The sequence below is a fragment of the Brachyhypopomus gauderio genome, unplaced genomic scaffold (assembly GCF_052324685.1).
Source record: "Brachyhypopomus gauderio isolate BG-103 unplaced genomic scaffold, BGAUD_0.2 sc81, whole genome shotgun sequence".
Lineage (NCBI taxonomy): Eukaryota > Metazoa > Chordata > Actinopteri > Gymnotiformes > Hypopomidae > Brachyhypopomus > Brachyhypopomus gauderio.
The window spans coordinates 854,467-880,560 of record NW_027506902.1 but is presented as its reverse complement, the minus strand read 5'-3'; the positions used below and the strand labels follow the sequence as shown (position 1 = coordinate 880,560).

At 42.3% G+C, this 26,094-nt stretch overlaps 1 protein-coding gene and 1 long non-coding RNA gene across 3 annotated transcripts in view; one reads left to right on the top strand and one right to left on the bottom strand.

Annotated features, from left to right (window-relative positions):
* Nucleotides 1–6,050: 6,050 nt before the first annotated feature.
* Nucleotides 6,051–7,830, bottom strand: LOC143493051 (uncharacterized). The gene is made up of 2 exons (XR_013125319.1): nt 7,655–7,830; nt 6,051–7,397 (listed from the first exon to the last, which is right to left on the bottom strand). It is a non-coding gene; the product is annotated as an uncharacterized LOC143493051 (long non-coding RNA).
* Nucleotides 7,763–26,094, top strand: part of LOC143493050 (uncharacterized) — a 19,638-nt gene continuing 1,306 nt past the window's right edge. The window contains exons 1-9 of one of the 2 annotated variants that reach the window (XM_076991145.1): nt 7,763–7,970; nt 15,494–15,546; nt 15,732–15,752; nt 15,882–16,151; nt 16,511–16,804; nt 17,054–17,344; nt 18,482–18,660; nt 19,812–19,913; nt 20,035–26,094. The exon at nt 20,035–26,094 is cut by the window's right edge and continues 1,306 nt beyond it. In XM_076991145.1, coding sequence (XP_076847260.1) covers nt 7,945–7,970; nt 15,494–15,546; nt 15,732–15,752; nt 15,882–16,151; nt 16,511–16,804; nt 17,054–17,344; nt 18,482–18,660; nt 19,812–19,913; nt 20,035–21,012 — 2,214 coding nt within the window. In that variant the 5' untranslated portion in view covers nt 7,763–7,944 and the 3' untranslated portion in view covers nt 21,013–26,094. Of the gene's footprint in view, nt 7,971–8,531; nt 8,693–15,493; nt 15,547–15,731; nt 15,753–15,881; nt 16,152–16,510; nt 16,805–17,053; nt 17,345–18,481; nt 18,661–19,811; nt 19,914–20,034 lie in introns of those variants that run through there. The other variant, XM_076991146.1, reaches the window with a different exon arrangement.

Below are 26,094 nucleotides of genomic sequence, written 5' to 3'. Positions count from 1 at the left end.
TATTTTTGTATGTCAGCATTACAGTTTTCTACAGTGATTCTTGAGTAAAGACTTGAGGAAATTTGCCTGAATGTAAAAGATGAGGGGGAGAAAAGCATGTTGGCTCTCGCCAGTGAAGCATTGCCTTGCATTTGTGTGGACCCCCAGACCCTCTGGTCTCCAGAGTCATCCTTGAGTAAATGCCAGCTGTCATAGCAGTCATGCATAACCACTAAAACATCTGCCAGTTAAACGTTGGCTTTTGGAGCTCTGTTCTTATTGAGGTTCCAATTGCCACTTGATACCCTGAAGAGAACTGAAAGAAGCCTTCCTATGTAAACCCAGAACACCCAGCAGGGGGTGCTGATGAGTCACAGAACTCACTGCCCTTTTAAATAATGTGGTTTCTACTGTAGAAATGAAAATTACATTGTACAAAATGGTCATTCCAGGTTGGCTGGCTTGATTTGATTTTCTCTAGAACTAAGAACTAAGTATTTGGGATGTTCGGTTAGTCCTCACACTGAAAATGCAACCAATTTGAAGTTGGATATTTAGGAATGTCCATCCTTCTTTTTGTAATTAAAGGCAGAGAGGAAGGAGGGAGTGAAAGAGATTGAGGAAGTGAGAGAGATGGACTGAGTGAGAGATGGAGGGAGTGAGAGAGAAGGACAGAGTGAGAGATGGAAAGAGTGAGTGACAGAGGGGGCGGTGGTTGAGAGTGAATGTGGATTTTTACAGCTCACATAAATGAGGGGTAGGAATGAATCTGAAGAGAGGAATAAAAAAATAAACTGCAGTAGAGAGGGCAGCTTGAAATGAAGAGAAGGAAAGGATGAATTTTTAACGCCTAGCTCAGCCCCCCCCCCCGTCATCCTGGTCTTCATGTTTTTGTTTTCCCTGTTCCAGTCCTGCCTTGTTTCCCCGTTTCCATAGTTCCCTATAGTCTGTCACGCCCCCTTGTTCCTTGTGTCCTCACCCCGGTAATTGTCATGGCCACCTGTGTCTTGCTATTGCTCCCCGTTTAATCTGTATTTATGCTCCTTGTGTTTCCCTTGTCCCCTGTTGGTGATTGTATGTGGTCGATGGTTCTCTGCTTTGGTTTTCAGCTCTCTGGTATTTCCTGGTATTTGCTTTAGCTCTCCCTTGTGTGGTTGACTTGTGATCCATTTATTCTGTTTCATACCAATTCGTGTTATCGAACACCCATGAAAATTGCCCAACATGATTGATGAGATAGGTAGAGCTGTTGGAACACATACTGTGACTGTTAGCAAACGCTTAGATTCGATTGTGGAGGGTATCAATGCTCTACACATGAAGTTGGATAATTGGATAATTATATTGGTTAGCGTTTCTATGTTATATTTATCTTGCCGTTGTGTGTGTATTCCTTTGTGTTTATGCTTCCTCGCACTTGGTCGTCCTCCTCTGTTCAGTCTTCTGTTTGGTCTCTCTAATAAAACCTAAAAACTCCTGCGATTGCGTCACACCTGCCTCGTTAGATCGTTACAGAATCACGACCTTAAATGACGCAGCGGGATACCTTCAGTAGTTTGCCGATGTTTTGGCTTAATTATTATTTCCAAGAATGTTTAAATAATCTCCAATTACTTTTAGTGAAGCACTCTGTGAGAAACCCTATTACGCTGCCCTCCTTGGCCCGTTGCCTAGAGGAATATGATGGAGAGACCCAGCCAGCTGAGAGTTTTGTAATGCAGTGCAATGCATACTTGCATACAATGCATGCTCACTTGCCCTACTCCTCCGGAAAATATTCAGGTTCTGTTCATGATGTCTCAGCTTAAGGGGAAGGCACTTCAATGGGCTGACATTATTTTAGCAACCCCCATGAGTGAAGCCTGGACCGTAGAGGATTTCTGCAACCTCAGGCTTGTTAGGTTTGCTGAAGTTACCACTCAGCTTCTCCTTCACCTCTGGTCGACTCCTCAACAACAACACTCTCTAGCTCCTCCACGACCACGGCACTCCCAGGCGCCTCCTCGTCTACCGTGCCACTCCCGAGCACCTCCTCGGCTGCGCCACTCCCCAGGTCCACCGCGATTGCCTCAACAGCTAGTCAGCGATTGCCTCGTTCCCCAGCTCCTCCACAGCCGCCTCGCTCCCCAGCACCTCTTCTGCTGCCAGCTCCAAGGCTTCCTCGCCTCCCCGGCTGGAGTGCTCCCCAGAGCCTCCTCGGTTTTCATGCTTTCCAGAGCCTCCTCAGCTGTTGGCTTTCCAGAGCCTCCTTGGCTTCGGCACCTCCTAATGCCATCCTCTCGACTTCGCAACTCTCGATTCCGTCTCTGGACGGCTGTCTCTGCCCCCATGACCAGGGAAAGGGTCACCCACTAGGAATGTCTCCATGACCCAAAATGGGTCACCCGCTAGTCATGTCCCCCCTGACCCGAAAGAGGTCATCTACAATTCCTGTCTCCCGAGACCCGAAATGGGTAACCTACCTTTCCAGTTCCCGCACCTTGGAAGGGGCCACCTCCAGTCCCCATGGCCTGCCAGCAGACTCCTCCCATCCCCATTGCCCTCCAACAGACTCCTTCCGATATCAGGGCCAACATAGAGCCTGCCCCTACATCTGGTTCCCCTCAGGGGCCTACAGAGATTGCACTGCCCCCTTGTGGGCCTAATGTTGACATTGGTGTTGTTCCCTCTAGTAATGATTGTTCATCTGTGCCGGAGTTTCCCTTTTTACCTTGTTCTGTCCCTGGCTTCCTGTTGGTCCCTGTCCCAGTGTGTGTTTCTGTTGGAGTCAATGTGCCTGTTCCTGTGTCTGTGTCTGGTGTCATGATTTCTGTCCCTGTCCATGTAATTGTACCCCAAGTCTTTACCCACTTTGTCCCCGTACACATCTCCATAGTCCTGTCCATGTTCGCCTCAGCTGCAAGTCCCTCTGTGTTCCCAGTCCAGCTCCTCTCTCCTGTGTCTGCTCTCTGTCCTGCCTGGTCCCGTCTTGCCTCCTTGCCTCGCCCTGACACCATCCTGTCTCCCGGGTTCCCTAGTCCCTCTCAGTTTGCTCCTGCCCCTTCTCTTCATGTCCAGTGCCTGTCCTCCCAAGTCCTGTGTCCTCTGGCCCCTTTCCTTTGTCTCAGTTCAGTCCCTGTTCTGTGTCTCCTTTCTCTGTAGCTTGTGGTTCCCGCAGTGCTGTCCTGTCTCTCAGTGACATGTCCCCAACTGTTGTCGTGCCTGTCCCAGTGTCCTTCTCCCTATTGGGTCCCTATGTCCCTGGACCCCCACATCCATGGCCTTGTGTGCCCCAGTCTCTGTCATCCTGGTCCTCGTGTTTGTGTTTTCCCTGTTCCAGTCCTGTCTCATTTCCCCGTTTCCATAGTTCCCTATTGTCTGTCACGCCCCCTTGTTCCTGTCCTCCCCTGTTCTGTCTTCTGTTTGGTCTCTCTAATAAAACCTAAAAAATCCTGCGATTGCGTCACACCTGCCTCGTTAGATCGTTACAGAATTGAGCTGAGGAAGTACTGCAGGTAGCCTTGGGGAGGGGAGTGTTATAAGCTGGGCGGCAAAGGACCGTCTATGTGAGGACAGGAAAAACAGCTAATAGGGGCAGATAGATATTGAATAATAAAGAAACCCAGAGAGAGAGAGAGAGAGATGGTGAGAGAAAGAAGGATTAGAGAGAATGAGAGATGGAGAGAGAAACTGAGAGAGAGAGAGAGAGGGCTGTTCAGATTTTTTTTCTTTGCCTGCAGTGCTCATCCAATTAAATATTTATACCATCTCTTCCTTTCCCCTGCTGACTTCATTCTTACTCTATTTCACCTCCTCATTTGTCATCTTTTCTTCATGTTCCAAACATGCTGGGAAAATGGCAGGATTACACGTGCAGATCCTGGCATCATTGTCACCTTCCTCCCCCCCCCTTCTTCTTCTTTCTGTGTGTCAGAGCATCAGAACTTTGTCGATGTGCCATATGGTGGCACCTTTAAACTGAAGAGAACTGAAAGAGGCCTCCCTACTTACACCCAGAACTCCCAGCAGGGGTGCTGAGGAGGAGTCTGTGTACTTAGACTTCACCCCTCCTTCGTTTTCTGCATTTCAGAGCATCAGAACTTTGTCAATGTGCCATATGGCGGCACCTTAAACTGAACCTACACTTACAGTGAGGAAAATAAATATTTGAGTTCTGTGATCAGATGAGACCAAAATAGAACTTTTTGGTCTTAATTCCACTCTGCGTGTTTGGAGGACAAAGAATGATGAGTACAGTTCCCAAAAACACCATCCCTACTGTGAAGCATGGGGGTGCAAGAATCGTGCTTTGTGGGTGTTTTTCTGCACATGGGACAGGACGACCGCACTGTATTAAGGAGAGGATGACCGGGGCCATGTATTGCCAGATTTTGGGGAACAACCTCCTTCTCTCAATTAGAGAATTGAAGACGGGTTGTGGCTGGGGCTTTCAGCAAGACAATGACTCACAGCACACAGCCAGGATAACCAAGGAGTGGCTCCGTAAGAAGCATATCAAGGCCTAGCCAGTCTCCAGAACTAAAACCTATAGAAAATCTTTGGAGGGAGCTCAAACTTTGTGTTTCTCAGCGACAGCCCAGAAACATGGCTGGAGAATATCTGTGTGGCGGAGTAGGTCAAAATCTCATCTGCAGTGTGTGTAAACCTGCAGTGTGTGCAGAAGCTACAGGAAATGTTTGTCCTCGGTAAATGCAAACAAAGGCTACTGTACCAAATATTAACATTGAAAACTGAACAAGACACAGCTGAAAGGAATTACAAGGGGCATTAACAAAACATACCACAACGAACAAACGAAACGTAGGCATGATTAACATGGAGGGTGGAGCCAACCGTGACAATAAATTATTTTTAAAATCATACACTGTGATTTCCAGATTTGTGATTTCCAGATTAGATTATGTCTCTCACAGAGGACATGCACCTAAGATTAAAATTTTAGACCCCTCCATGATTTCTAAGTGGGAGAACTTGCAATGTCGTAGTGTTCAAATTCTTATTTTCCTCACATTATTAAAACCTGCAACTGACTGTCGATAAGATCGGCAGTCATCCATGTGTTTGTCTGTTCCCGTTATTAAACTTATACACCTGGGGTATAAGTAAACTCCCCATCAGACAATGTCTTAGTGTTTCCTGCAGTGTTGTGGAATATTACACAGCTGGTCCTGGCTGCTGCATGTCTGGATGAGTGCAGCACTGTAAAACCTCCTTGCTACCTTTGCATGGTCCTGTAGTAGGGAACTAGTCTTGTGACCGGAGGGTCATGGGTTCGATTCCCAGTAGAGCTAAAACGATTCTTCGAGTAACTCGAGTAATTCGATTACAAAAATTACTCGAGGCAAATTCTTTGCTTCGAGGCTTCGTTTAATTTATGTCACCATCTATTTTAAATGTTTCTGCTGTCGTATCAATCCCGCTTTGTACTACTGCGCAGCTCCGGTGTGATTTGTTTTGATGGAAATGGCGGAAAATGAAGATAGCGGTGTCCGTAAAAAGGCAAAAATGTCAAAAGTGTGGGACCATTTTTCGCTGCGCAAGGAGGACAACGTAGTGCAGTGTATTTACTGTAAAACAGACCTGGCCTACCATAACAGTACTTCCTCAATACTTCAGCACCTAAACCGAAAGCATCCGCACGTGAACTGCGCTTCTCTAAGCGGTTTAGGAGCCTCTCCAAGTTATGTTTATGATTATAACTGATATAAAGACTAGTGCTTGTTATAATGTACAGTAGTTATAATTATACATAGCACGTGTTATGAGTCGATAGTGACTAGACATAATAAGTAGCAAGACAGCAAATGATCTCACTCATGTAATTTATCATCTCATCTCTCCCTCCAAACACACACACACACACACACACACACACACACACACACACACACACGGACATAACTTTTTCAAAAGCCGGTTTTGGTCCCCCCCCAGTTTTTACAGTTAAAACCAAATATTTAAATAGCGACGAAGCCATGTCCCCCCACTTTTTAACGGTTAAAAAACAAATATTTAAATAGCAACGAATCTAGCGCTAGGACCATGCAGAAAACGACCTCTCCGAGCTCCGCTCCGGTATGTCAAATCAAATTTTATTTATATAGCGCTTTTTACAACAGTGGTTGTCACAAAGCAGCTTTACAAGTGTCGAGTCCTAGCCCCCAGTGAGCAAGCCAAAGGTGACAGTGGCAAGGAAAAACTCCCTAGTTTTTTGCATGAGGAAGAAACCTTGAGAGGAACCAAGACTCAGGGGGGGAACCCATCCTCCTCTGGTCGACACCGGTCACCATGACAACAACAACAATTTAGACACAAAGAAGAGAAAGAAAAGGAAACATATGTAATAATGTCCATCATGATGTAGGCATCCGGTTAGGCAGGAGGTGGCCGGCCCAGGATGGATCGCTGGTCTCCTCATCTCATTATTCCTCAAGCAGGCGGGCAGCCATGTGGAGAAATGAAACAGGGAAAATTAGCTCTGTATGAGGACATATACAAGAAAGGTGAAATGATAAAAATTTCTGCAGTGTGGCAGCAACTCCGGCATTAAGTTAAATTATTACAGCCTAGCTAAAAAAGGCAGAACCAGAAGGTAACATAGGCTTGGGGCATTCTGAGACAATGGCATCCGTCCACTGCACTGTCAACAAACTTGAGTGACCACGAGCAGTGACAGGACGACAGCACCAGCACCCCAGTCTACCATAAAACCCTTCGCCTGTGAACCCCTGGATCTGTACCTTTATCTAAGGGGGGATATTAATTATCAAACGCTAAACTAAATAAGTGGGTTTTCAACCTAGACTTAAAGATTGTGACTGTGTCAGAGTCCCGGACGCATTTAGGAAGATTATTCCAAAGCTGGGGGGCCTTACAAGAAAAGGCTCTAATAACCACTAGTGTGTGTGTGTGTGTGTGTGTTCTAATTGCACAGATGGGTAAATGCGGAGGACAAATTTTGATTGCGGTGAAAAATCACAATTGACAAATATGGCACATTTAATTTCACTAGCACATTTTGAGACACCCGTGCCAGTCAGGTTCTTGTAATTCTGTGCATGTTTACTCTCGTAATAGCGATTCGAATTGTAATCCTTCAACACAGCTAACAATCATTCTTTTTTACTGTGAGCTGACATATAGAGCTAATTTCTTGAAAGCTGTCCAACACATTAGCCGACATATTTGAGTGAAGGTGCATGAGCGAATTGGCACAGACACAAATATCAAAACAAAAGCAAATCAGCTGTCTTCAAAAATAAAAGCAGTGAAGTTTAAGTTTCACCTATAACAACGTAATAGGTGTCATATTCACACATTTACCTTTGACTTTTAACTTGTCAAAGATCTCATGCGGGCTGGTTAGATAGTCAGAGGGCTGGATGTGGCCCGCGGGCCGTGCAATGCCCAAGTCTACCCTACAAAATAAAGGTTTAGCTAAAGAAAATTACTTGCTGCCTGTTTATTATTTTGTATGAAATTCAATGTCTTAACCACATTGATATAAAGAGCTGGAATTAACCGCTTGTCGTCTCACTTGGCATTAAATATAGCACTAGATTGAAATGTTCTGGCTTACTCCATCGGTCGGAGCTAATTAAATTAATTAATTGACCTGCTCATAAATCGATTAAAAATACTGCCTTTAGTGATCTACCTCGGTGTTTAGATTTACCTTTACTAAATTGGTTTTCATTATTCTATTCAGCAATATGCCAGCCTGGTTTTACGAGGCTGAATAATTTTTGCGCTCACGAAGGCTGGAGAATCCGGGATTTGCCGACCTCACTCGAGCATCTCCGAGATACCGACGTATTCTGAACGCCTTCCAAATGTGCAACCTCAGTCCTCAAGTGGTTTTCTCGGGAGGCGAGGTTGAAAAGGAGGTGGAAAGAAGCAAAAGAAACATTTAGAGGGAAATCGCGGGACATCCAATCCATCTCGGGCATTTACACATCATTAGCAATGCGGAGGTTATTGTTGCAGACACGGTAAGAGAAATAGGTAATTTTGCGGAATGCAATTTCTAAGCCGTCTTAAATAGGCTAATGTGTGCAGGACAGTAGGGGTTAAATTCTGCAGTTTTTGCGTTGTCTGGTAATTTTCCAAAATGTGTAGGTTATATATGATAATATGACTGATATGGTTAGAAAATGGTAGAGCATGCTAAATATTTTGTCTTTAGAAAATATATTCTAGTGTTCAGAATCTGATTTTTTCAACACGAGTAGCGCACACCCTGGTCGTGGGACGCGATAATATATGCACAGCATTAAATGCTCAGTCAGCATGCAGAAATAATAATACTATGTAGTGCAACGTCATAAATCCCGTTAAAACGACTACCACGACGAGCTTACACCCGTTTTAAGTACTGCAAGTATTCTACAGCATGTATATAAATGTTAGGAGAATGTTTTTACACACAGTTGGTTGCAAATCGGATCAAAGATTTTGTCTACGATTTTAATTATTTTTAACGTTTGCTCTGTGCGCGCCTTGCATTCGGCCGGCGATAAACTACGGGTTCATTGGCAGGCGTTGATCATTTTATCGTGCCCCGTCCCCGAACATGTGTGGGCGATGCCTCTCATTGTGCTACTCCGAGAAATATGTAGGAATAGCAAATATTTCTATGACGGGGAGGATTTGTTCTTGTTCTAATGGAAAATAAATGTCTTTTGCATTACTGGAGACACTGATTGCGCTCCCGGTAAGTCAGATAGCCTACATCCTCCTGCGCATATCAATGGGCCCTTCTCATGTCACAGGACACACGCGGACTGCATGATGCATCAGTGTCGAGCCACCCAATGTATAATTTCATTACAATTTTACAGTTAATTAAGCAGATTTGCTACATATTTACGAAGAAGTCAGAGGAAGAACTCACGCACTAGAAGTCCGCTATTATAGTGTCGATGAACCGCAGAGGCGCTAGTTTTATGTGTAATATACACCCGTTTCTCTGGAGCCGACGTCCACCTGCTGTAACGTGCCTCGAATAAGAAAATAAGAAAACCCATAGAAAAATAACCTTAATCAATTTTATTGCCCTTCCATTGTTATTTATTCTCTGTGCTTCCGTTGCAAGCCCCAAATACGGGATCACAGTATGTGGCATTTGGCTTGTGAGTTGACAAAATGGCCCACAGCTCTGTCTTGCTTCATTTATGTGTCGTCTCGTCTCATCATGTTTTATAAATGTGTTATGAGGATGGAGGAATGAACATTTTGTGTGTGTGTGTGTGTGTGTGTGTGTGTGTGTGTGTGTGTGTGTGTGTGCGTGTGAGAGAGAGAGAGAGAGAGTGGAGTGAGTGTTTTATTTTGGAGAAAGGGCGTAACCATACCTTTAGAGTATTATGGGATGTTTCAGTATTACGTAAAGGGAAGAGCAAAGGAATTTAATGGAAGTAATGGAAGTGCTGGTGGTGCTGGTGAGGGTGTCTGTATGTGGTCTGACTTGGGAAAGAAATGGAGGGTTTAGACTGAAGGAAAATGAAGCTCACAGTATGATAGTGTCCCCAGAGACACCACGGTGAGAGGAGCGGAGACAGCTAGGCCATGTGTGATCTATTGTCTGCGTGTCTAAGTACAAAGAAAACTATAGTGGATTTTATATCTTAAAGCCAAAAACAGAACTGTATTAATATACCATGCAGAGTATACCATGGATTTGAAGAGATTGCTTGGATGCACATGTGGATTGGTTCGGTCTAGTATGGTGTGAGATGGTAGTGTGCACAGTATGAACAGCAGTGCAGTGGGAGTATATGCAGAGAGTTGGTCTCCTCTTGCACCGGATACTGCTGCCATAGGCAGTTCTGGCCAACACCTTAATCAGGTGTCCCCTTTGCAACCTTTCTGCTGCTGTAGTGAATATCCCAGACATAAAATGACTATGTTGAACTCTGTGGCAAATGGTAGATGCTATAGAAACGTACGCAAGGAAAATACAGGATGTTTGTCAGCACAATGGCAATATATAGGTCACTGGCATATTTGTTATCCTCTAGGTCAAAACTAAGTAAAAATCATGAAATATTGTTGTGCCTTTGGAATAAGTCTACTGTGGATTCATCTGTGGTTTCCGTCTGACACTCTCCCCGCAAACAATACTCATTCAACAGCTGCACAGCCCAAGATCCATAATTTTCAAAGAATAACAAATACATTGACTTCTTATGATTGTTTTTCCAGCTCAGGAAACCGAGCTCTTAGAGCGCTCACACCACAGTTCAGGAGAAGCTTTGACTGGTTTCAGTGAGGCTTGACAGCACAGATACAGATAGAGTCTCTTATAGAACCTCATATCCAGATAAAATGCCAGCAAGGCCTGAAAACATATATCAGTTTCTGAGAGAAAACCCATCTCTTAGAGATTGGCGTTCCTTAGGATAAGAGAGTGGGATGTAATATCATCGCTTTTGTCTGTCCCGTAACCCCTATGTATGACATTCTGCTTCGTTCTTTGTTCTTCCTGCCCTACAGAGGATACGCAGAAGAAGACAGTCTATTACTTGCAGTGCCACAATTGCAGTAATGACAACAAATATATACAGTGATTACACAATTATGGCTGTTATGGTCCAAAATTATGGTTATATAACATATTCCTGTGTCACTCAGAATCAAATCCCTCCAAACTACTGACCCAGTCATGAATGTTAGAAACTTGATATTAATCAATGATAATATAAATTTAGTGCTAAATCTAGTTAAGATGTAAAAGGAAGGTGGTTTTTAAAGTTACAGCATGCCAGTCCTGTTCAGTTCAAGGGATACAGAAGGAAGAAGCCCCTGAGAAAAACAGAACACCACCTGCTTTATCTCCACCCATCCCCTACCTGACTGGGTGTATCTCATTCATCCTTTACTACCAACAACCAATGAAATGGAAGGCAGTTACAGACAGGTGATGCTGTCCATAATCCATAGTAGTCCAAATCTACCACCATCACCATCATAGATATTTAGCAGTTCGGTGTCCTGATTCCTCCAGCGCTCTGTTCTCCCCCCCCATCCGTCATATCCTGCCACCCCAGTCCTTCCTATTTCCTGCTCCTCTTCACTGTTCCGATCCTTTCTGCTGCACCCTTTCCTCCAGCCTGTCTCCACCTACTCTGCAGACATTTAAGGATGTGTCTTCACCATGCCCTGGGTTTCAGAAGGATTACGGTTATATATCATCATCCTACCGCCTCCCCATGTCCTCTCACCGGTAATGGCAGGATCTGCCAGTCCTTGTGATTGGAGAATCAGTGTCCAAGCTCTAGGGTCCAGTAGTTTGCTTTCCTTTTAGTCATGTGTTAAAAAGCTGTGCAAAAGCTACTTCTTCTGAGCAGTCCAGATGTAAAAAAAAAAACTTATCAGCTTATTTACTTAAACTTCTTTATCTGAATTTAAATGCTTATCTTCTCTACTGTGGAAATAGAAGTGGCACTTTAAGTAATTTGTACTCATAAAACAACCCAATAGCCTCAATTCCCTTTTATGTCTAAAGACTTTTGGTTTATTGGTAGTTTTGATCTTTTCTGAGGGAAATGAAGAATTTCCTCATGCATAATGGTCTGGGTCCATAACAGTAGTAACTTCTGTGTTTAAAATAACCACAGAAGAGTTCATTATTATAAATTGAATATGTCACAGTGAGCAAGGGAGGGGAAGCTGGAACAGTGTGCAAACATTTAATTAACATAAAGACAAACACAGAACATTTAAAAGACATAAAGACAAACACAGAACATTTAATTAACATAAAGACAAACACAGAACATTTAATTAACATAAAGACCAACACAGGACATTTAATAAACATAAAGAAAATCACTGAACATTTAATAGACATAAAGACACACATAACATTTAATAAACATAAAGACAAACAGAACATTTAATAGACATAAAGACAAACACAGAACATTTAATAAACATAAAGACAAACAGAACATTTAATAGACATAAAGACAAACAGAACATTTAATAAACATAAAGACAAATATAGAACATTTAATACACATAAAGACAAACACAGAACATTTAGTACACATAAAAACAAACACAGTGACACAACACATTCACCATGACACATACAAATACAAAGATCGACCATGTGGTCAGTCTTTGTCACGTGTTGCCATCTGTAACTGTCACTATGCCTGTTTAATTGTCTTGTGTTTGTGTAATAAATGTTATGTGTGTACTACTCTCTCTGTTTCTCCGCCCTCGCCACCATGACAGAACACGCTAGTGTACTCACTATATTCCAGACTTTATGGATTCATTCTTTGTTCTTTCTAAATATTTGTTTACTTAACCCTACTATATTATCCATATGTGTTAACATAAAGCATGCTATAATGATACTTCTGCTAATTTGGATTGGTATGGTGAAGACTGCTATCCCTGAAGACCTCTGAGCTGTCTGCTATTAGATCTCTGTCTGAGGTGTTAGTTATAAGAGCTCTGTGTGTATGTATATATATATACATATATATATATATATATATATATATATATATATATATATATATATATATATATATATATATATATATATACACTATTATATATACACTATTATATATACACGACGTCAGTCCCGAATTATGATGTTTCGTGGTTATGACACATCTGCCATTTACTGTATAAAGCCTTGTTTCGACTTAAGTTGTTTTGCGTCGTAAACGTCGTAACACGAACTTCATGTTTGGTGTGCGTGGCAGAAGAATACATGGTTACGCAGCTCGGGACCGAGGAGGACAGCATCACCCCAGTCACATTTTACACCATTTTAGCTTGCTGCTACGCCATTCTCTCTCTTGTATGTTATTTACGTACAGTATGTACGTATGTTCGGAATTACACTGAAAATCGGTTTATGACGCGATGTAGGAACGGATCAACGTCGTAAGTCGAGGACCCACTGTATATAAATATACTCACACACACACTATTGCCAAAAGTATTCAGGTGTTCCAATCACTTCCATGGCTGCAGGTGTATAAAATTAAGCACCTAGGCATGCAGACTGTATAAACAGTTGTGAAAGAATGGGTTGCTGTCAGGAGCTCAGTGAATTCCAGGTTAGGATAGGATACTACCTGTGCAACAAATCCAGTTGTGAAATTTCCTCGCTACTAAAAATTCTAAAGTCAACTGTCAGCTGTAATTTAAAAAAATGGAAATGTTTGAGAACGACAGCAACTAAGCCAAAAAGTGGTAGGCCACGTAAACTGACAAAGCAGGGTCAGCGAATGCTGAAGCACATAGTGCGAAGAGGTCACCAACTTTCTGCAGAGTCAATCACTACAGACACCCAAACTTCATGTGGCCTTCAGATTAGCTCAAGAAGAGTGCACAGAGAGCTTCATGGAATGGGATTTCAGGGTTGAGCAGCTGCATCCAAGCCATACATCACCAAGTGCAATGTAAAGTGTCAGATGCAGTGGTGTTAAGCATGCCGCCGCTGGACTCTAGAGAAATAGAGGCGCATTCTCTGGAGTAACGAATCACGCTTCTCCATCTGGCAATCTGATGGACGAGTCTGGGTTTGCCGGTTGCCAGAAGAACAGTACTTGTCTGACTCCATTTTGCCAAATTTAAAGTTTGGTGGTGGTGGGGGGTTATGGTGTGGTATTGTTTTTCAAGAGCTGGGCGTGGCCCATTAGTTCCAGTGAAAGGAACTCTGAATGTTTCAGCATACCAAGACATTTTGAACAAGTCCACGCTCCCAACTTTGTGGGAACAGTTTGGAGCTGACCCCTTCCTCTTCCAACATGACTGTGCACCAGGGCATAATGCAAGGTCTATAAAGTCATGGATGGCTGAGTCTGGCATGGATGAACTTGACTGGCCTGCACAGACTCCTGACCTCAACCCGATAGAACACCTTTGGGATAAATTAGAGTGAAGACTGAGAGCCAAGCCTTCTCGTCAGTACGTGACCTCACAAATGACCTCACAAATCCCCATAAACACACTCCTAAACCTTGTGGATAGCCTTCCGAGAGGATGCTCAATTGGTACCCATGGGTCCAAATTGTGCCAGGAAAATATCCCCCACACCATTGCACCACCACCAGCCTGAACCGTTGATACAAGGCAGGATGGATCCATGCTTTAATGTTGTTGACGCCAAATTCTGACCCTACCGTCTGAATGTTGCAGCAGAAATCAAGACTCATCAGACCAGGGAACTTTTTTTCAATCTTTTATTGTCCAATATTGTTGAGCCTGTGCATATTGTAGTTTCTCAGTTTCCTCAGTTTCCTGTTCTTAGCTGATAGGAGTGGCACCCAGTGTGGTCTTCTGCTGTAGCTCATCTGCCTCAAGGTTTGACGTGTTGTGCATTCAGAGATGCTCATCTGCATGCCTCGGTTGTAACAACTATTTGAGTCTATTTGACTATTTTAATGACTTATTTGAGTTACTATTGCCGTTCTCTCAGCTCGAACCAGTCTGGTCATTCTCCCCTGTCCTCTGGCATCAATGAGGCATTTGCGCCCACAGAACTGCCGCTCACTGGATATTTTGTCTTTTTCTGACCATTCTCTGTAAACCCTAGATATGGTTGTGCATGAAAATCCCAGTAGATCAGCAGTTTCTGACAGAGTGCAAATAAAAAGGAAGCAATCACACCAGTCTCAGGGAGGGAGGATTTAATGAATAACATGCACAAACTTAAAACCTGTGACACAATCCAAAGGAAGGATACAATAACCAGCAGTCAACTGGTACAAAGACAAGACATTTATGGACAGACAAATGACCCTCAGGTGTCGGGTATGCTAATAGGGCCCGCCCACCTGAGGGACGAACACAATACAACAACAACAGGACAACATGAAATACTGCTGCTGCTAACTGAGGCGGCGGGCAGGGGGCCTCCGTAAAGTGACAGCTGTATATATGCCTGAGGAATATGCTAATCAGTAGACTATCTTATCTAGACAGGTAATAGATACATATTTGAGTCCAAATTCAGTGAAATGTCAGATATGTATTCCACTTAAATTTTTCCTGTCATGCAGCTTTAGTGCATTTCACTTCTGTGTGCAAGAAGAGCCACTCACTGTCCTGCTCTGCAGTCTGAGATTGACACCAAGCCAAACCATTACTACAAAGCCCTGAAACTCAAACCTATTGCTCTTTAATTTGTGTGCCCTGCAGGGCCAGATGAATCGATGAACGAGCGCTGAAGCAGCCAGGCCTGCCTTAACATAATCACAAACATGCTGTAATGGGATTTTAAGAAGCTAATTCCCCAACACTTCCCTATAGGCCACCCCATTATTTCTCTCAGCAGTTCCATGAAAGAGAGGCATTAACTTTCTGATGCTGCATCCCTGGTCCAACGCAAAAGGTTACCAAGAGGGGAACCAACTTTGTTTGATGTGACTTGATCAAAGGGCGTTTCGTTTGTACCTTGCCTCGAGGGAATCATTGGGTTCAAGTGTCACTGTTTTCTTTCTATGACTGTATAATGGTAAACCTTGGCTGTTTGTGTCTTTAGAGTTAACATGGATAGCCTCAGAGTTGTGGTCTTCGGTTTGCTGCTATGCTTGGGTAAGGATCAAATATATACTTAAAACAACAAATTTACAATGCTAAATGTTTATGTTTAAATGTCCATGCTCGATATGGCTATAGCTTAAAGGGATTTGTGCTATGAAGTTGTATATGATGGTTATTTCTTCTCAAAATGGGTTTTTGTGTAGCAGCCTCATTGTTCCTTTTCCCGTCCTTCCTAGGTTCCTCTGAGGCACTAAATGGTAGGATCTTTGACCATGCATTAAATTAACCCACATTTCCAATGAAGCTGTGTATTTTTACAAAAGCCAGTACAACCCTCTTTGTAACGTGACAGTCTTTCTCCCCCTGGTTATTCTCTTATTTCTTAGAAAAAGAGGAGACTGTGTTCTTGGGTGAGGATTTCCACATCCTGCTGCCTGGGAATGGGACCGACGTTTTGTTTAATCCAATAGTTGGTCCAGCAGGCCGAGAGATGGTGCTGTTAAAGTCAGGGTCGGTGATAAGTCCTCGGGTCAAGCTAAACCACGTTTTGACTCACCTGATTCTGGAAAATGTGGGAGAGAGTGATGAGGGAGTCTACATCATTAACTCCACCCAAAACCCTCAGGACACCGTGAAGTTGAAGCTCATCGTCAGAGGTGCTGCCTGTAACTATAGCTTGGGCTGGAGGCTGTAACTGTACCAGCATGCTGTAAAATTAAACTGCACTTTGTGTTCTAATGTACTATACACACACATACAGTATGCAAAAACAAATACACTTGGAAAAATATTACCAGGTCTACGATTAAGGCTCTTCATTACTGGGTACATGTCGTTAATTGCATGGGGTGTAATTATATGGCACAGAATAATAATTACAGCTCTGTCACCACTAGTGCCTTCTATTCTTTTTTCTGTCTTTCTGCCTTTTCTCATTCTCACTCTTTCCATATGTCTTTTTTCTCTTCCATTTCCTGTCTTCTTCCCTTTCTCCCTTCATCTGTGTCCACTGCAGACTGCACCATGGAGGAGAGCGTGAAGTATGGTGGAGACTTCCACCTCTCGCTGCTTGGAGTCTCCGCCCCAGTGCGCGTGGGCTTCCGCCACGGAGGCATTGAAGCGAATCAGACGTCTGATCCAGCGTTGGAGCTGCTGGACGATGATGGGGTCCTCCGCTTGGGGTACGAGAACCGGCTTGTCATCAGCGAGCAAAGCCTCATCTTGCACGCCGTTACCGGGGCCGACGAGGGCAGCTACACCATCACCAGTGATGGGAAAGTGAGCAAGAAGATTTGCCTGAATGTAAAAGGTGAGGGGGTGGAGCTCTGTTCTTATTGAGGCTCCATTTGCTCTGGAACTGAAAGAAGCCTTCCTGCTTACACCCAGAACACCCAGCAGGGGTGCTGATGAGGAGTCTGTGTGCCTGCAGTGCGTTTATTTAGGCTGAATCACAGAACTCACTGCCTCTTTAAATAATGTGGTGTCTTGGGTAGGTGTTTAGACTACTGTACAGACTTAGACCCCCCCCCCCCCCCCCCCTTCTTTTTCTGCGTTTCAGAGCATCAGAACTTTGTCAATGTGCCATTTGGTGGCACTTTTAAACTGAACCTACACTTAAACAGCTCCTTGGTTCGACTGACGTACTCTGACTCTGGTGCTGACGGCCACACCCGGACCATCATGGACAGGGCCATGTTGAACCTGCCTGCTGAGCTGGACATGGAGAACCGCCTCATCCTGGAGGACTCAATGTGCATCCTGGAGCAGGTGAAGGCCAGCGACGCAGGCGTCTATCAGGTCACTGACCTCCAGGGCTTCCCAGTAGCCAAATTTTACCTTGAAGTGAATGGTAAGAAACCAGAGGGTTCTTAGTCTCACACCTCAAAATACATGAGCTGATTTAACAGTATGATGTATAAATTATTTTCTTTTATGTTTAGTTGAGCTTTTATAGCCTATTTATTATAGTTCTTTAAATTAATTATATTGTTCTATTTCTTTCTTTGCTAATTAAATCAGTTACAAATATTTTTATAATTACAATATATTAACTATTTAGATAGATTTATCCAACATTTTTATTTACCGATCTCATGTACTAATTGTCACAGTACAGCCCCTTGCTGTGGGCATGTGTATGTACGGTCTGCGTCCATTTTTGTCCATACAGTCCCCTCAAAAATATTGGGACAGCACGGCAAATTGCTGTTTTTGTTGTTCGCGGAAGACATTTGAGTTTAAGATCAAAAGTTGAATTCATAATTTCAGTTTTTATTTCCTGATATTTACATCTAGATGTGTTAAACATCTTAGGACATATTACTGTTTGAATTAGACCACAGTATTTTAGGTGAGCAAAAGTAAAGGAACAAATAATCTTAATGTAAATAACATTTCATATTTGCTAGCATAACCCTTGCTTGCAATCGCTGCCAGAAGCCTGCGAACCATTGATATCACCAAACTCTTCTTCAACAAATACAAATTAATTTGCCTTGCTGTTCCAATACTTTTGGAGGGGACCATATATATATTTCCTTTGGATATGATTCAATGTGCAAGTGTTCCTCCGTCTCACTTGTTGCTCGTCTCGTCAAAGTTATGCACTGCACTTGGTTCTTGTATATGTTAAGGTATTTAATGTGTGTCGATGTTGTGATTGTCACTCATCTTTGTCTGAGTCTCGCTCCATGTATAACACGCCCTATGTCTTTGCTAAGTGCTAGTTACACAACATTTGTATTGAATAATAGCGCCATTTAAATGTACGCTTGTCTAACCATTCGCGTTACTTAGCTTTGTTTTATTTTATTCTACTTTTATTTATTTTATTCTACTTTTATTCTATTCTATTCTAATTTAGAAAAAAATGCTCTACCATACCTTATGAATTAATAATATTTAGATTTTTATATAGCACCTTTCAAGAACCTCTCTGTTAATGCTAGAAAACCCCTTTCTCTACCCATGTGTCCTGGGCTGCTAGCATACAGGCTACCGGACGTCTATGTGGCAGTAATTTCGCTGATGGCCCTGGTGGTGCTGCTGTTGCTAGTTTGCCTGCTGTCATGTTTGGTGAAGGTGCGCAGAAGGGCTGAGAAAGCCCGGGCCATTGAGAAGATTGCCCAGAGCGCTGGCAAAGATGAAGGAGAAGCTTTCAGACAGGTGATAAAACCATGTTCCCTACAGAAAGCTGTCATGGTCTCTCTAAGGATAGGTTACAAGTGCTCGGAGACTGGAGGTGAAAGTATCACAAACATACAGTTTGTCACATCACAAAACACCCTAGTGAATTTCACATTTTGTCAGTCCTTATATGCATTGAGGGACTGATCCCTTACATTGGTGAACAGACCATGTAAGGACAAATGGAATAGGATAACAGAACCATGTTTGCCTAAGTCTTACTTTGCCCTATGGGGAAATCTGTTTCTATCTTAAACATGTCTACTCATCCACATCTACACTCTTTTCCATCTTGTCTGGTCCATGACCCGAGAGTGACCTAAGGCTTCCTCTTTCGGCCGCACGCGATCTTCTAGAAAATATGTCTATATTAGCAGATTGCAATATTGCACCTTTCCAGTACAAAAGTAAACATGCTTTAAGACACAGGTGTCTAGTCTTTTCTGCAGACCAAGTGTGCTCTTGCTTAGTTGGAATACATAAAAGCTACAGTTACACCAGTCCTTTGTGAATAAGAGTGAACGCCCCAGCATAACACTGAGAACCTCTGAGATGCGCTGACAGGACCATCAGTTCTTGAGTGAGGACGTCACTCATGAAACAGCACAGTGCAGGCAACATCACATCGAATTTCCTCTAATGCATCCAAGACACATAAATCAAACCTTTCAGCACTGTTTAATTATACAGGCTAATGTCTGAGTAAATAGTAGGGCTTACCCATTCAGTAATAGCATCAGTAATAGCACCTGCTGCACTGAGGGGGAAATTACCCTTTTGGATCATATCATTAAAATGGCGAGACGATGGCCACAGTTCGAATACTTGCAGGACACCGACTGCTTTTTAGAACTCTGTAACTCCATCTGCAGAAAGCTTGCAAAAAAAATCTGGTTCGGGCTCTGTGTTTTATTTCTAGTTCCCACCACAATTTCCAAAGACTGTAAATGTGTCAATGTGTCATTGAATTTTGCTATCACAGTAACACTATCTTTTATATAAAATTTTGATTAAAATTCCAATCACAAAAACTATCGGTCTTACCAACTATTTTTATTACATTTGGGAACAGTAAAAATCTCATTGAATTAATAAATATTTAGCAATTAAGGCCATTTGTCTATTTGCAGGTGGTTCAGGATGCCATAACCCATCAAAACGAGGAGGCCCCAGTCCTCTCACAGAAAGAGGATATCACAGAGAAATCCCAGAGCACTGAAGTCAGCATTAAGGTTTGAGCTATGAGGATTTATCCCTAATTTCACAGAGCATGCATTATTACATGCATGCAAATGACCACCATGGTCTTCAAAATAAATACAAGTGTTTTTGGCTTGTGTGTTTTATGGCTAGGGCTTGGAGGTATCTGCTAAAGATACAAGTATCCATGATAAGAACTTGGAGACCAGTGACTCTGGAGTGGGCTTCACCACAGCTGGTCTCCCATTAGACAGTGACACTGAGGCACCAACAGTCACCGTACCCATCACAGAGGCCGATTTATTGAGTTCCTCTGCCACCAAACCCATTGCCAGCCAAATCTCAGAGCCCAAACCCGCTGTTACCGTAACATCAGAACCAGCAAAGCCAGCAGCTGAGAAAATGGCACCGGTTTCTGCAGCTCCAAAACAAGAAACCTCACCTCAACCCAAACTCTCACCTACTTCTGAAAAGAAACCAGGATTCAGTCCATCTCCAGAACCCAAGACAGCAGTGACTCCCACCTCGAAACAAGCCATCAGCCCAACTCCTCAATCCAAACCTGCCTTAGAAGTCAAACCAACACCTGCTCCTGAAGTAAAATCCCCTTCCAGTCCTGAGCCCCCAAAAGCGGAGACACCAGCTCCTGACCCAAAGCCAGCAATCACTCCAACTAAAACAGCAGTCTCTCCAACACCTGATCTTACACCAACCAAACCAGCTACATCTGGACCCACACCTGCTGTGAGCTTGTCGCTACAGTCCACACCAGCAGCCACTATTCCAACCCCTGATTCCAAGCCTGCTCTTTCTCCATCTCCAGACCCTAAACCAGTTATGTCACCCTCCGCTGATCTCAAACAAGCAGTGTCACCAGTCACTGATCCAAAGCCAACCACCAACGGTATCCCCGAGCCCAAAACAGATATAGGCTCTTCTCCAGCACTGGATCTGAGGGGCCCTGAAGCACCTACATCAGCTCCTCCTAAAACCCCAGACATTGAGAAAAGCTCAGGAAAGGCTCCTGAGGTGATCTCCACTGATAGTCCGACTCCAGAGGCCAAAGTGACTTTGGCTTCACCCAGTGCTGGAGCCTCTGGTGCAGGCAAGGAAGAAGCCTCCACCACTTGAAGTCCAAACCATTGCATAAATTCTGCTCCCTCCCAACGTCCTTAACACCGATGACAATCGAAATATCAATTACAAACAAGATCTCATTGAATTATTACAGAGGAGGGCTTCTTTAATCTATTAAAATTTTAGTCTTAACACATAACTAACATACAGTGATAATGACTGTTTGTAAATACTACAAACGTATTGCTATTTAATCACTTTCTATCGTTACCCTATAACAAAAGTCAAACATAGAGTTCCCAGCTAACAAAATTACGTTTGTAGAATGTTTCCTTCACGTTACATTTTGGGTGTGAAAATAATATGAAACTTGAACCGTGAAAATGTCCAGTTTTTTTTATATTCCCAAAATGATTTTCTTAGGTTAGAAGAATATTCTCAGATCTTAAAATGTACTAGGAACGTTTTCTTAGAAATTTACTGAGAAAGTTTTTAGACTGACTTTTATATGGTCTTCTTAATGTTTTTAGGATGTTATTGGTAAATTAGTTTAACTTCCCCTAATGTTCCATTTCAGTTGTAGGAATGTTGCATTGGCATGGTCCCTGAAACTTAAAATGAACAATTTATTTAGTTATTATAACGTTTCTCTGAACTTTACCTCAACCTCATTCACACTGATAAATTTCTTTACTTAGAATATTCTGAGAACATTGACAGGTTCTGTTTGCTGTTTGTAGAATATTTCTAATTAAGTAGAATGTCCCCAATAACATGCTCAACTTTTATTTTTATAGAAAGCGAAACATTCAAAAACAGCATATAACATGATAAAACGGTGTCTTGTGTGAGGAACGTGCAAGCAAAAGTAAACGCAGGTCTCTAACTGAAAGGATTAATGAACCAAATGGAAATGAGTCCAAGCATAAAAGTGCACTAACGAGAGCAGGAGAAATCCACCTGCAATGGTCATACAAACAAACAGGCTTAAATAAAGCACAAAATAATTACATTACAAAATCCGGGTTGTGTGGCCAGTGAGGCAGACGTGATAGGCGTGGCATATAATCAATACAATCAACATGAGACAAAGCATGAACATAAGCCACATGCTTGCCGCTGCTGTTTATAGGAAGCTATTGGCGAGTGGACTTCCTAAATATTTGTATCAATTTTGAAACCATTTTGTATTTAATTCAATAATTTAATAACCAATAATAATGTGAGTTGAGATGTCAATGGAAGAATAATGGAAGAAAAAACATCTCAAAGCTACTTAGCTAGTTTCTCAATTGAATTAGAATACATTTAATTCAAGTTACTTAACTATCGTTATACCATCATATAATTCTCTACAGACAGCCTTATATGTTATGATACAAGGTAAAAGTTACCAAATAGCAGAAACATTATTTTACTCTTTATGAGGCACCTTATGGAATGGACTGCTTTCTTTGAGCTGTTGGTTCAGCTGCACTGGCAACAGTCAATGTGGAAAATCTATACATTTCGTAACCCCGAGGAGTCAGTGTTTTATGCAGTGTCCAGAATGCAGGTTAGGAAAAACAAACTGCTTATATTGTATTTACTGTATTAACTTATTTTTATTAAATATTATATTATTTCAAAGAAGACTGAATGCTTCAAAACATGTTGTTATGACAACTCTAGTGGATCCCTATTAAACTTTATAAAAAAAAATAATTAAATGTTAAAAGAATGTTAATATAATGTTGCACGGAGAACATTTCAAACTAACATTAAGAGAACTTTTAACAAGGGCAGGTAGCATTTATTCAATCTCCTATTAAAGTGAGTTTAAGAACGTTTCCTCCTAACACTGACAGAACATTTACATAATGTTAGCCAAGGTTGTGGGAATGTTTCCTGTTACTGGAGGATGCACCACTGTAGGTATTTTAAGGAAAGTGAGCTCTGACAAGCAAATGAGATGTACAAATGAAATATTCCTAGTATACCTTAATACAGTGTCACTGCATGTGAATATGAAGAGTATGAACTAACTGCATTAGTCTTTTTCTTATTTAGAGACTGGAGTAGTGAATGGATACCAGAGTGGTTGATAAAAAACACATATACCCACTTATACTTAAACAAAAAGACCTATTATCTCATCCCTCCAAGTGTATAACTAATGGAGATATCACTTCCCTAACCATATGTTGTCAAATCCTAAAAAAAATAGCATATTGTTAGCCTAACACATCTAAATTGTTAAACATCAACAATAGAAAAAAACATTAGTTGAAAGTGTACAGTGTTAACAAAAGAGCCTAAAAGATTTATGAAATCTTATGAAGGACACTTGGAAGATGATAACCAAATACATACTACCATGGCCGTTATCTGGACCTTCCTGTTACCTGCTGCATTTGGGGCACTCAAGAACTTTTTTTAAGGAAAATTTGCTGGACGATTTCCAGACCAGATTGTGAGAAGAGATTCTTTTACTCAATGTTCTCTCCAACCATGAATGCATGACTAGAGTCTTACACCACTGGACATATTTGGATTCATTCACCAACAAGGTAATGATATAATGAAGTAGTCTGGTTGCTTTGCAGTAGTACGCTGTTCTTTTCCCCATGTAGCATATGTTCACTATGTCAAAATTATTGCTTTTCAGTTTTTTTCTTACTGGTGTGGCTCTTTTGCAGCAACTGAATATGGATGCCTGTTCTTACTGGTTCAGAACTGATCTTCAACAAATTTGCTGAATCATTGAATCATGGGGCATGTTCTGTGAGGTACTCCTTGTTACAGAGATGTCTCTAGATTGAAACTGATGGTTGCTTTTGGCAGGGTAAATACTCTGACTGAGGATCAGTTTTTACTTTTTATATCTAACCCAATATGGTTATCCAGACAGGGAGCCGTTCCTAATTCATTCATCTAACAACATATTTCAGACATTAATTATCAAAAGAGTCAAGTACGATGTGGCCATCGGTGGGTTGTCAGTTTACCAAGACTCTAGGTGCCTCGCGTTGAATCTGATCTCCACTGCCCTTTTGCCATCACACCAGCAGCACAGGAAGTGGCTCTCAGCGGCTTGCCTGTCTGGTCTTTGCTTTCACTCAGCCAGGGTGTGGATGGCGGTCAGTTTACATAATGCCTTTAAAGCAGAAGTGCGCCTGTAGGAGGTCCGATTTTAGTAATGGGTAGATTTTACATATGTGGAAGTCTCTACCTCACGTCGCAGGCCAACTCCTACCAGCCAAGGAAAGAACACTTGAACAGAACGCAGTGCACTGAGAACAGAAGAAGAGAACGGATCACTTGGGGCAGTTAACTGAGAACGGAACAAGAGAACGGATCACTAGGGGCAGTGCACTGGGAACAGAAGAAGAGAACGGATCACTTGGGGCAGTTAACTGAGAACGGAACAAGAGAACGGATCACTTGGGGCAGTTAACTGAGAACAGAACAAGAGAACGGATCACTAGGGGCAGTGCACTGGGAACAGAAGAAGAGAACGGATCACTTGGGGCAGTTAACTGAGAACAGAAGAAGAGAACGGATCACTTGGGGCAGTTAACTGAGAACAGAAGAAGAGAACGGATCACTTGGGGCAGTTAACTGAGAACAGAAGAAGAGAACGGATCACTTGGGGCAGTTAACTGAGAACAGAAGAAGAGAACGGATCACTTGGGGCAGTTAACTGAGAACAGAAGAAGAGAACGGATCACTTGGGGCAGTTAACTGAGAACAGAAGAAGAGAACGGATCACTTGGGGCAGTTAACTGAGAACAGAACAAGAGAACGGATCACTTGGGGCAGTTAACTGAGAACAGAAGAAGAGAACGGATCACTTGGGGCAGTTAACTGAGAACGGAACAAGAGAACGGATCACTTGGGGCAAGGCTTTTCTGGTTAAAGCACAAAAACAAACCCCTTGTTCAAGCCACCGAAGCTTTAGAGTGTTTTACAAATCTCAAGTCACCCCGACAAACACCCCCCCCCTTCACCGTTTGAGAGAATGGCCTTGTTCTTTCTTAGTCTTTTACAGCTGTTTTAATATCAGCATTTTAAAATGAAATTTACAAGCCATAATTATGGTATTATTATGTAGTATCACACAACATGTAAATAGCATGTATATATCAGTCACAGTTATGCGCACACTAGATATGTCCCCTTAAGGCTCTGCAATAAGATTCTCTACACATAAATAGTAGCTGTATTCACAGAGGGAATTACCGTTATTAGCTTTTAGGCACTGATGCTTTAAAACCGTTTCTCTGACATAATATTGGCCGTCAGTATTTTTACAGTATTTTTGTCATTTGTTAAAATGTCAAGATCTGTTTAAGCAATACAAAGTGCAAAGCCTATGCACACACATGCACACATACACACACATGCGCGTGCGTGTTAGTCACTTATTTACTAGCTGTAGTGGTGTTTTTTATAGGGTTTCCACAGTGGGGTTTGCAAGGCCGAGACAATGGATCTGCAGCATGTTTTGTGTGACCTTTCTTCACACAAAAGGAATTCTATTAAAAAAATACATTGTTCAATCAAATACAGCAGTACAGTATTAAGTACAGTATTAATTGGCCCAGTTTTAGATGTCTAATCTAACTTCTGCAAATCAAACCTGAACCAGAATGCATCGTTCTAGGTGCAGTGACGATGTGGTGCTGCCCTGTGCCTCATGGGGCAATGAACGAGGGATTACATAAGAGGATTAATGATGGAGGAGGTGTACATGTTTATGTGTTTGCATATGCCAATCTTTAACCCAGAGAGTCAAACTTATGGGATTAGGCCTAGTATGGCACCTCTGGACTATTAAAAACCTAAGGGAATATTTTCTATCTTTGTATGATGCTAAACTACTTAGCAAATTTCCATTAAATGAGAAGAGGAGTGATGCTAATAGTAAAATGAGCATGATTGATTGACAGCTTGTCAAGCAGAGCTGAATTTAATGGCACAAGGAGGAAGAATCAGTGTAAGAGTCTCGCACATTTGCAAAGACTACATTATTTCTTTTCTGCCAGGTTTAAAAATCAAAAGCGTAGGCCTAGATGCAGAGTAAAATTGTTGCACAGATTTCACTTTATATTAATTTAGACTAACATTAGCTACCTTTGAGCAGTGCTGTTGTTA